General features: G+C 47.0%; 1 protein-coding gene across 2 annotated transcripts in view; it reads left to right on the top strand.

Moving 5' to 3' along the window:
• Window positions 1–4356: 4356 nt before the first annotated feature.
• The window catches only part of LOC119219683 (potassium voltage-gated channel subfamily KQT member 4), a 36358-nt gene continuing 28459 nt past the window's right edge, over window positions 4357–12255 (top strand). For both annotated transcript variants that reach the window (XM_037475021.2, XM_037475022.2), the window contains exon 1: window positions 4357–5214. In XM_037475021.2, the coding sequence (XP_037330918.2) occupies window positions 4913–5214 (302 nt within the window). In that variant the 5' untranslated portion in view covers window positions 4357–4912. The remainder of the gene's footprint in view (window positions 5215–12255) is intronic.

The raw sequence follows: 12255 nt of genomic DNA, 5'->3' as shown, positions 1-12255 counted from the left end.
AAATGACCAGAGGAGGGCAGCACTGATCTAGCAAACTGAGGGCCTCTGCAATACTGTCTCAGAGCGCCTGAATCCCAACTATTTCCCAAAGATCATTGTAGGCACTAGCAAAAATATGCAATCAATAAGTAACTAATGTTGCAGCCGAACCCTTTGAACACTGCTGTTCCCTCCTCGAGCGCTGGAACAAAGGACAAGCGGTTACAGTAGTCACGAGTTATTTGGCTGGAGACGGCTCAGCCCCTGCGAGATCAGGCTGCATTCCGTACCCAACCTAAGGCTTTAAAGGAGGAGGAATACTTCTGGTGAAACCGAAATGTAGATGGGCAGGGGGATCACTTCACACCAAGGGAGATACCTCAAGAAAAGTCAGTGTGGAGTATCACTTTGTGTGTGTGTGTGTGTGCGCTCCTCCTGCCCGCTCACCACTCAATTGTCTGGCTAGGCCACGGTGGTGGGAGCCACGAGTTTTGTCAAACCAGAGGGCCTTTTCCTAATGGACTTAATCACCGAACAATAACGGCATTAATGAGGGCAGACTCCGGCTCGGCTCTCTCTAATAGGAGCAGCGGGGACTGTGAGAATGTTTGAGCTTAAGTCGAGCATGAGAAGGATTGTCTGCTGATATTTTTCTTGGCCGGCTCGTCTGGTCAGATCAAGGCAACCTTGGCGAGATGAATTAGTGCTGGCTGCCTTGGCTGCAGTCCGGACCTTGTGATTGGGCCTCACCGCCGGCCGGTCTCACAGAGTCACAGACGAGCCCATAACAGGAGTGGACGTCCACTTGGTTTCTCGGCCTCGCTGAGGTGTCAGGAGAGTTTGTTTTAATCACGATAAAACCGTAAATGTAAGCGTTTCCCAGGTCCTGGCATTTCACGTTTGTGTAAGCGTAATGTCCAATGATCCACGTCGTGCTGGAATCCTCTTAGTGGGCAGCTCCCTAATGGAAGAGATACGCAACATGTGTATCAATCAGTGCAATGAATTCAAACTTTGGTTACGGGGTTATGAAATAGTTTGATTCTCGACTGAAAAGAAAAGGACTGAATGTTCATGTATTCATGCAGATGGAGGCTGCTGTCACTTCCTTCGATAAAAACACAAATACGTTGTATCTGAATTTAGTTTGGATACAAAAGTGATAATATTCTTTGCACAATGGTGAATGACGATAAACCTGCAGCCGCTGACGTGGAGCCTTGACGGTGAGTCCACTGTGGCCTTCTTAATGCACCACTGCCTCCATCATCCATGTTAATTCAGGACAATAAAAAACATTGTGTTCATAAAGCAAAACCCGCCCCAAATACATCGCTCAGGAAGACTTACACTAGCAGTTGAGTAACTTTCTGCTCTGGATTATTTTGTAATCTCTTTCTTTTCATTTCAGAAAAGCCTTATGCCTTTCCTGCACGTTCCCAAAGGAGGCGGGTCAATGAAGCAGCTCGGCCAATTGCTGACTAAAGGTATTCAATTGTGACATACAATTTGGCCAATCAGCGCGCCGATGACGCGTCATTTCGGGGACAAACCAGTATGGCCCCAAATGACCATGGCAAGTGCGAGTAAATTGAATGCAAAACTTTGGCTGAGAGAGCAGGACCCTGATCAACGTGAGCTCACAGTGAGACGGACCAGCGAGAAGCTTCTGGAGACGTCCAACCACACCAGGGCAGCTCGGCTAGCTTGATGCGCTCATGCTAACGACATACTCCCCATGCTTAGCTTTTAAAAACAACAGGGACAGTTAGATATGTGTTATATTATACAGAATATTATTGTATTACATATTATAATATATAATTACACTATGATATAATAATGAATACACATGTACAGCTCTGGGTTGTGTGGGTTACGATTGTCGCCTGACGGAAATGAGGTAGTGTCTGCCCCCTAAAACTACTTTTAACCACACGCCGCTGGAGCCACAAAGGATCCTTTCACTGCTCGTGAATGGGCCACGGCGTGAACCAGTGCAATTTCCTGCCTCGCTCACTGGCTGCAGTGGTTGACACTTAATATATCGATGAATGGCAGGTTGACTGTATCGCAACAACAAAAACACTACATCGACAGTTCCTTCCTGCTCTTTTAGTCATGCCCATGTTTTCCATGTAGAAACCGCTTACAAAAGAAGAGGAACGACATGAAATGAAGGCAAACAAGTATGTTCTGGGAAAGTCATTAAGTGGCGTAAACAAACGTCCGAGGGCACAGCGGAAACCAAAGGTTGTCGGGGTCGGACGCAGCGGGTGTGTACTGTACTATGTGCAGGCTCCCATTTGCTGATGCGAGTCTTTTTTAAGTTCCCATAGATTCCCTGAGTGGCTGTCGACTCTCTCAGCTCAGCCGGCTCTTTGGGGCGTGAGTGAATGCTCGGAGTGAGAAGTGCAGTGGAAAAACCACGGCCAGGGGGTAAAAGGTGGGGCGCGAAGGGAACACAGCGGCCCGCCTGCTACCGCTGAGCCCCTGGGTCACCCCTAAACCCCCTCTCCCCTCCCCCCCGCTGACTATGGCTCCACCCTGAACACCATCAGATCTGTGTCCACGACAGTTTACAGCCCTCCTCGTCTTCTGGTAATATACATCTGCACAGCCGGCTGCCCGTTTTACGTTCCCATATTTTACAGTCTGACCTTGCTCAGCTGTTGCGTGTTGTCACCGTTGTCCCAGAGGCCACGTCGGATTCTGAGTGTTGATTACTGGGTGAAAGCAACACTGCAGCAGGGGTGGTACTGTTATAGAACGAAGGGGGGGGGGGGGGGGGGTGCATGGTGTTGCCTCGCTGGAACTTTGATGTAAATCCCGGAGGGTAAGAGTTGGGTCGACCTGTCCGTCGGCACCTTCATCCCGCCCCACCTCCTCCGCCCAGCCTGGTTTGGACTGGAGGAAGAGAGGAAACCAAGCAAAGGGAGAGAGAGTGGTGGCGGGGGATTCCCCCCCGTACAGGATGCAGTTGTGTTGATTAGATGTTTGGATTGGACCTCCGCCTTTCATCCATGGCTTGTTGGCCTCTGCAGGACTCTGCAGAAGGAAATTACAGCTTAATTCACAAAAACTAGTTTAATTTATAGATTCAATATCAGCAGTTTATATGCTTTTCGACCTCTCCAAATTCAAAAATACTAGATGATGAAATTAAGCTAACAACATCTTCGCTTTTCAAGTTTCAGTTGAACCAGCCTGCAAACTTTATTTAAACGTTGCTGTTTCAATACTGCAGCTGTTGATTGTATTTCATAACCACCAATTGAATTATCAGTCGTCTAAGTGAAGAGTTAAGGACTAGTGATGTTAAGTTATGTAATGCGAGTGGGCCCTGGGAATAATTCATGGTTATCTTTTTTGCATTCCCCTTTGCTCGCCCTTCCACAGCCCTGCGGCCACCACTATGAACGCACATAGTCAACATGAGTGACCTTCCTCTTCTGTCACATTGTAGAACGTTGCCAATGCTGAACGCAGGTCCGTTTCTTGGTTTGATAGGTAGAAACAATGTGTATATCTACTCAGCACTAACTTTCATAATAATAAGGACAAGTAGACCAAGTCTAAAAAGAGACCGGATCACTTTTGAGTGCGTCTGCTCGATCTGAACAAAGATATCAGGTTAAAGACACGCATCCTTGTGAATTAGCTTTGCTGATGCTGATGTCACTTTTGGTGGGCATCATTCACTGAGGCCAGCAGGAGTTTGGGGTTCACCTCGACAATGCATTCCCCGGAGGCCCTCTGATCTCTCCGTAACGCACTGGCCCAGATCCAGAAAGCTGCTGTGGACCTGTCAATGTGCCCCCTGCACCTGTCTCTGTGTAACAGATGTGTTTTAGGGTATGGAAGCCAAGCCATGGGCTAAGGTGCCGTTTAAAAGTGTGCTTTAAACGGCCTGGATAGTTTTAGCATTGAGCGTGTGCACACGCAGCAGTTCTAGTTATCAGACACCCCATCCTTCCGGTGGAAAGCTTCGTGAAACCAGAAAATCCCCGTCCGGTCATCCTTTCCCCGGTCAATGCGTGTGTCCAACGCACTCACCCACCACGCGCTTCTCTTTCTGAGAGAGAGTTTTACCCCCCCCCCCCCCCCCCCTCTCCCCCATGCGGACAAGGTGCGCGTTTATCTGTCTTTTCACCAGTTTTAAAAGAGTTGGCGATCTTGCGGTTCTTGGCACCGTGCCGATGGTCTCCACTTGGTGCGCGCTCCACCCCGCCTGCCGGAGCGCTGGACCAGAGAGACGCACCGGGAGGAGGGGAGAGAGGAGGGAGAGAGAGAGAGAGAGGGGAGAGAGAGGGGGAGACGGCTGATTGTGAGCGACTGGGCGAGTCTCACTCCAGACAAATTCAAAGTACAAGACCAGCTCAGACGCGCTCATCGGGGAGACTTGGATGTAGTTGTTCTGCAGACACACGCGGGGGAACGCACGCGCGCGTCACCTGCTCTTTGGCTTTTTAGGGATTTACTGCTGCACGTTTCTAGTGTTTATGGTAATATGCAATGCTTGATGATTGAGTCCAGTTTGGGCCACTTCTGCAAAGGAAAGACGGGACTTTCCCTCTGGTCTCGGAGTTAATCGCAGATGTAATCATTAGTCGGCGTTGATTGCCTCTCACCTCCTCCTATTAACAATGATCGCCGAAGGTCGCGTGCCTGTGCGACGCACTCATTTCGGTCATGTGCGTCTGTTCTTTTGCAACCGTGACTTGATTCACAGATAACTTTGACATCTCGAGTGAGTAAACCGAGGCCGCAGTGATGGTAATAACTCGTGCGTTCTGACCAGCAGAGTAGTTTCAGTCCACTTCACAGGCGAGACAAACCGGACTATGACTTGGTCAAAACTTTGGCGCGCGCTCCCGCGGACGACCCAGTGAGAGGCGTCCGATCACTCCGTTAAACCGAGCCCCCGCGGAGGATGATAGAAAGCCCGTCGAACAACGGCGGCGTCAGAATGCTCGCGCCACCGACTTCCAGCGACGACAGGCGGGTCGAGTTCGTGGCTCTCACCGCCGTCCACACGGAGAGGAGCGAACCGTCCAGCCCGGAGCGCGGACACCCGTCGAACCGCACCGGTCTGCTGGGGACCCCGCTGCCCGGGCCGCCCGGGCCCCGGGCCAACACGTCCGCCTCCAACAAGCGCTACCGAAAGTTGCAAAACTGCCTGTACAACGTGCTGGAGAGACCGAGGGGATGGGCGTTCATCTACCACGCGTTCATGTAAGTGTACCACCTTCTTCTTCTTCTTCTTCTTCTTCTTCGTCATCGTTTTGATGAGTGACGAAATTAAGCTAAGTTTTAAGTTTTAAAACTTAAAAAACCCCCAAAACATTTGGACTTTCTAACGACTAAAAGGTGTATTAAAGTGAGCAAACAGATGCGCGAGGCGTCTCTTGAGGTATTTCCCAATTAACCGAGCAGAGTTGCTCGTGCGGCAGATTGCACAGTTGCATGACATACATCATCTCAACACGCGGTCTTCTGTTTCATTTCCCCTCTTTTGTGTGATGAAATCATCGGGAGAACACTATATGAACCCAATCTGAAAAACGACATCAGGGTGGTCATGTGAAGGGGAATTTTAAAAACGTTATTACTAAACTTGTCGTTGCAGCATTTTTATGACGAGTGAAGTAAATGCGCTGGTGGAAAAATAATACTTGAATCCCCTCAGAATTCATTATTACACGGTAGCTTTTTGACTATATGAAGAGACAGAGGAAGTGTATGAATGTTGGATATCCTGATGGGCAGGTGGCACCTTGCATGGCAGCCCCTGCCATCGGTGTATTAAAGTGTGAAGGGTGAATGCCATACTGTGTTGAAGCACTTTACAAGCGCAGTCCGTGTACTATTTAAAGTACCCGTGTGCCACATGCTCCATAATGTATACAACATGTAAACACTGGAAAAAGTATGAGCTCACGGGAAGGGGCCCACACTAACATGTGAGCTTATTTTTCCAAAACTGCACTGAGTTATTATTTGGTTGAACGTGTACTCCTGGTCGGATTTTAAATTTGAATCTAAACAATTGTATGAACGGCGAAAAGGGGAAAAAAACTCAGTTCCCTCAGTGATTATTTAATGGGTGTCATTGTATGTCGCTCTGTTTTCAAGCAAAGCCCAGGACAGCTGTGCCCCGGCAGCTGGCGGTTGCATCTGGCATATAACGGACGGAGCATTATGTGTGGGAGCTCCTTGGAGCGGGCTGTGCTTTCACCGTCATTGTTTAGAGAAGAGCAGCGGTCCACCCTGCCAATGCCATCATGTGTTTATAACAGGGAAACCCCACTGCGGATGTCTCGTATGTGTTCTCATCATATTAGTGAGTGCAGATCAGCGGTCGCCAGCCTCGATTTGCCCTTCAGCTCTTTCATGCCTCTCAATTTGTTTCTGCCTTCTTCAGGTTCCCGCGAACACATAAGCGCACGGACACCGAACCCAACATGCTGTGCCGTGTCTGTGTGTTTCTCACTAGGAGCGTGGCCTTTGCGGCGTAGTTGCGGGTGACATTCCCCCTGATGTAGCCGGGCGTCTGGCAGTGGATGGGAGCCCTGGCATTTATTGTTATTTCTCTCCCAGAGAGGAAGGGCAGGCCCTCTGAGGTGCCCAGATCATGTTTCAGATGCCTCGGCCTCAAAGAGCGAGCCGGGGCCGACTTTGAAAGTGAGTTGCCTCACCGATGTCTAAAATCTTATACCAGCCATTTCAAAATAATCCTCCTTTGACATAATTTATGTTAAGTTCACATATGTCTATCTGAGTGTATCATTCCCGTCGTGGTGTATCATCCTGAGCTTTGCAGTTGCTTTGGTTAATTACACGCGAGGCGCTCGCCATGCTGAGAGCCGTATATACATGTGAGGAAAATGAACTGTGGTGAAGTTCAATTAAGGCGGCGTTGATCTATTGTAATTAAATTAAGCCGTACACTGCTGCGCTTTGCTAACTTCCACTGAACCTTTAATTAGTCCTGCGCTGTAATGGGGGACTCTTAAACAGTAGAGGGCCTATCGTCACAGGTGTGTGTTGGAGCTTGTATGGGGGAAAACGGGTGAAGTAGCTCACCGATGTAATGTGTCTCCACGGGCGCCCACTTAGGTCCCTCCACACCCGTCCCGACTCCTCGATGCTGTCACAGCTGCACACAACGATGCACCCTCAAAGAGACAGTATGCTAATTCGGTTCCTCTCATTTCCTCACCTCCTTTCCTGGAACCTTGGCATTAGCTGGATAAAGACACTCAACTAAAAAAAACTAAGAAAAAAAGGGGTGGAGGAATTCTAAGTTTGCAGTAACTTAAAAAGTGTTACTGGAAATCTATGTTAACAAGAATTCCTATTGTCTCCAGACCGGCCCGTTGCCTAGACGACATGAGAGGATCCTGCGTTTGCCGATGCTCTTGTTCAAATGGTCCGTGAAATGTTAAGTGCCGCTCGTCTTGTTATGGTTCTTTTACTCACTCACAGTAAAATCGCTCTTTGTCAGCTTTTGAATCACTTCTTTTAGTCACCTGCTGTAAAACTACAACATCGGCAGGAGGTATTGGTCTGTTTGTCCGAGCGGTTTGAGCCAGCAGCGACCCGGCTGCTAGGGGGGGGGGTGTGCGAGCGGTCGGTGGCCGGGCTTGCCCACGATCTATTTTTTCTTTGCAGGTGTAACCTTTATTATTGTTCGGTCTGAAACGGCGCGCCCAGTGACGGATGGTGTAGCGATATTGTTGTCCGGGTGGAAATCGGGAGAAATTTGGGAGAAAGGTCGGTCCGGGAGATTTTCGGGAGGGGCTTTGAAATTCGGGGATGTCTCCCGGAAAAATCGTGAGGGTTGGCATGTCTGCCCGGCAAGACGGTCTGGACCTCTGTTGTATTGTTCTTCATGTCAACACTACATCTCTGAGGAGCCGTTGTCAAGGACGTCCTCCAATGATTATTTTCATGATTGATTGTTTGATAATTTATCATCGTTTAGTGTACGAAAAGTGTGAAATAGTGATAATTATCGTTCCCCACAGGAAAGGTTGCATTCTCAAATGTCTTCTTTTGTCCAACTTTCAATTTGAAACCCAAAGAAATTAAGTCTACAATGACATGAAAAAGACAAAAGAGCCAAAGAGTGATAGCAATTTTGTCTCAACCATTACTCTAAATGAATGATTGCTTCTTGGAACTGTGCACCAATCGATCAATCAAATAATCGTTGCGGCTCTACTGTTGGTCCCCTGCTCTTCGCGTCCGTAGACCTTTCCCAGATGAGCTTCCCAGATGAGCGACAAGATTCAAAGGGATCGATTTCAGTGTTTCCCCTCACCTCTGACCCCCCTCCCACCAAAGGCAGTGCCACATATAGACATCACATGAGGCCCCCCGTTTTCTTTTTTTTTTGCCCGTGAAGGAGGTCCTTTGGGGCCGTTGAACTCCAGTCCAACATTACTTCCCAATCAGGTCGCAGTGCATTGTGCCAGCTAATGAACACCCAGCACGCCATGCTGTCACACCCCCATCTTAGTCCCCGGCTCTATGGAGCGCCCCCCTGCACCCCCGGCCTTAAATATTCAGTAATAGTGCGCGTGGACGCATAGGCCAAATGAAGGATCGAGCTCAGATCAGCCGGCATGATTGATGGTTCTAAGGAGGGTGAAAATATACCGGTCATGTATTATTTAGGGTTTTAGACATGACCTCGAGCATAAGAATTAGTGACGTGGAGAGAAATGTCTTCACAAGGAGGAGCTCTGTGCTCACCCTCCTGCAGGGGCCAGTTGCGAGGCTTTTGAGAAACTACAGCTTTAGAGGGCCTTCTTTCCTTGTGATGACGTGCTAAAATGGGTTATAATATTGCGTATACCAGGGAAGTAGGATATTAAGGAAAAGGACCTAAATGAGCATTAAAGAAAATGTAGGACCAGGTGCTAGTGGAGCTTTATCCAAAACCGGGGGGCAAGAAGTGAGAATATCTTCAGACTCCGCTGGTTTGATTGTGTTCATTCTCTTTCAAATGAGTTGCTTGTATTCTAAGCTGCACATTTGGCTGTAAAACATCTGCAGTAATTGCAGGAATACCTACCTGGAATCTGAACAGTGGCTGAACAAAATAAGCCTCCCATGTATCTTTGCCCGGACGCAGATTAGAGTCGCCATGACGTGTGGGAATCCCTTCACTTTAACCTTTTATGGCATTTAATGTTTATGAAAAGCCTAAAGCCACATTATTTATAGATGTGGAGGGAGATACCCACAACAAGACCCACAGCCTGCTAATAGTTTGCTTGATCTACTGAAAATACAGTTTGACGTATCTACTGTAGGTGGTTAACTCTCCATGCATCCTGGGTGCTAACGGTGCTGCACACTAAACACACTTTGCAATCTTTGCATAAAAGGGGAAGAGCCTTTTTGTCAGTCTTAAACTCATCTGGCCCAGGCAGCTAGTATGCAGAATGTGTTCCCTCTATCCTTGCACTTTTCCCACCCACTGTAGACGGTTTAAGTCAGCTGATCTACTTTCTCACCTCGGTCATGCAAACAGTCTGGTCTGCTTTTTCCCGATTTTCAACCACGCGACTGAAAGCTCACAAAAATCCATCGCCTTGATATCCTTCCCAAAAACAAGAATCACATGACGCATTTGGTGATGAAGTTTTTTAATTATTGATGTCAGTGTGTCAGAAAATAGCTTTCTGTTTGGTCGTTTGTTTCTCCGTCCACGCATGAATGTGTTTTTATTGATGACTCAGAAAATAAGGGGGTAGTGGAGCAAGAGGTGGCGCAATGAATTGGTGAAGGGTGAAAGCCACTCGGCACATAGTGCGGGGCTTCTAACCGGCTCAGGGCTGCAGATTGCATGCTTGTTGTTCAATTACCACGGCTGTTTTTTTTTTTAATCTGTTCACCTCAGCGGGTCGTGTAAATTCTGCTCCATTAAGGATCATTTATGGCCCAAACGCCTTCGCTCTCCCGTCAGTCTCTCTCTCTCTCCTCCGTCCTTCCCTCCATCCCTTCCTGCTGAGCGGGAATGTAATCTCTCTTTTGTTTAATTAACTTCCCCTCCCTCCATGGCACTCTTATCTCTTCCCCTTTCCTCCTCTCCGCCCTCATTGGCTGGTCATGTCTTTTCTTAGAAGGGTCTGTGTGTGTGTGATAGGTAAGATGAGCCATGCCTTGAAAACATGGAGGATGGACAAATAAGAAAATAGAAAAATAAATTAATTATTGGTTGAATTCATTTAAGTTACAAGTTAGTAAATCTAAAAACATTTTACTGTAAACTATTTTTAGAACAGATTATTTATCTTTTGATGCGGTAGTATATTGATGCTGTTTGGGTTTGGCTTGGAATTATTCTTTAGTTATTTTCCTGCAAATAATCATTTTAATTATAATAATCGTTTAATTCTTATTAAGTCTTTAAAAAAATTGACGCTTACGAGTAGTAGTACCTTTGACTGGTACTTACTCTAAACAGTCACTTGGATTGGATTGGAGAAAAGTTGGAGAACCTTTAAGGATCATACTTATTTACCCAGTAAATACACCCAGTAGTGCCCTCACCATTCTTCTTCAGTAAAACATCTGAAGCCTTTGTTTTGATTTGAGTGAAGGAGGAACCAACGTCCAGTCGAGCTGGTAATGAGATTAAGTCCAGAGTGACGTAAAGGGGGCAGATTTTACAGACATGCGTTTGGATACAGACCGAAGGTCATTTTTGGGTCTAGATGTCTTGGTGCTGCATTTTCCTGTGGCTGAACATTTTTGTAATTGCCCTTCAGTTTTATTTTAAAATACACATGTGTGCATTTCTAAAGCCAACAGGGAGAGAAGAAGGATTTGTCAGGTCCTCAGCATACATACAGCGTGTTCAGAAATAAAGAAAACATGCGTTTTGGAGGCGTCGATGGCCTCGTCGTCCTGCAAAGGAGGGACGGGTGCGAGTGATTTGTGTTGGGTGGGTAGGAAGGTTAGGGCAGGGGAATCTGAGTAAGATGGAGAGAAGGGAGTCGAGGTTAGTTGTTGTATTCATTTCTCCTTTCAGAGCGAAATATGTCTCCCTGGAGAGGGAACCGTCTGTCCTGAGATACCCGGCATCAGGTTCCCCCTCACTATCCAGTCCTGCTCTCTTTGCTCACGTTTATACAGGGAAAGGTCATGCGCACACACACACCCACACCATTATCATGATGGTGTTTATTTATGTGACAGCCCAGAAAGTGTAAAAGAAAGATTAAAAAATGAAACATGGAAACTGCAGAGACCCCGAGTCACAGATAATGGTCTTGTTTCATTCTCTTGTAGATGGCCGATCAGCAGCGGTGTTGACACCATCTAATCTGCAGTAGTCTGTGTTTATGTAATGTTATTGTCGCTGAGGCGGGCCAGGAATACGGTGGCATGTGCTCGGGAGGGTCAGAGGGAAATGCCAAGAGTTTATTTTGAGTAGCCAAGGCCCTCTAAAAATCAAATCTACTTTAATAATCTGAAAAATCCAGAAGCGGTGTCCCTGCTCCCCGGCTCTGTGTCTCTCTGCAATATAAAGCAGCTGTGATTTATGCAGAGGTGGCAATTCTGCTCGAATAGATGCACAACAGGTGCTGTATATACTGACAAATTGTTGTGTCATTTTCTCGTAGCAGTCACTCGTTTAAACAAAACAGCGTTGGTGGGGGATTTTAGTTATTTTTCTGGGATTTTTGCCAGAGTGTCCCCCTGGGCGTCCTCAGGAGACTATATTGTTCAAACTACACGTTCCTCTTAGCTGCTGACACATTTCCATGTATACAATGACGCCGAGGAGGTGCAATAAATCTAGCTTTGGTTTTAGGATAGAAATAAACAACTACTGCAATCATTAGTGCTGCAATAAATTGCTTGGGATAAATGATTTCTTTGACAGAAATGTTAAAAGGGTTTACAACACCTAAATGTCACAGCCTGTTTTCCAAAATTATGGTTGTAATTCATAAATGATTTAATAGAAATGTTCTTTGATACTTGAGATGAATGGAACGGGTTGAAACCAGGAATCAAATGCGCATCAGAAGCCTTATTTTCATGTAATTATCGTTGTGAGCGGCCCAGTCAGCTCTCAGAGGAGAGACCAAAATCAACAAAGGACTCTTTTTTTCCACTTCCAGTTGTACAAATGTCTGTGGCTATGCTCACTCATTTGCAAATTTAGCGAGAGCTTGTAGGCATAGTTAGTTCTTCTTTCACTGCAACATTTCATCAGACACCTCTCTCTCGACAGACGGCTCTGCTGGTAAA

This window comes from Pungitius pungitius, chromosome 17, assembly GCF_949316345.1.
Source record: "Pungitius pungitius chromosome 17, fPunPun2.1, whole genome shotgun sequence".
Classification (NCBI taxonomy): domain Eukaryota; kingdom Metazoa; phylum Chordata; class Actinopteri; order Perciformes; family Gasterosteidae; genus Pungitius; species Pungitius pungitius.
The sequence above is the reverse complement of the archived record's forward strand: the minus strand, read 5'-3'. Positions and strand labels throughout refer to the sequence as shown.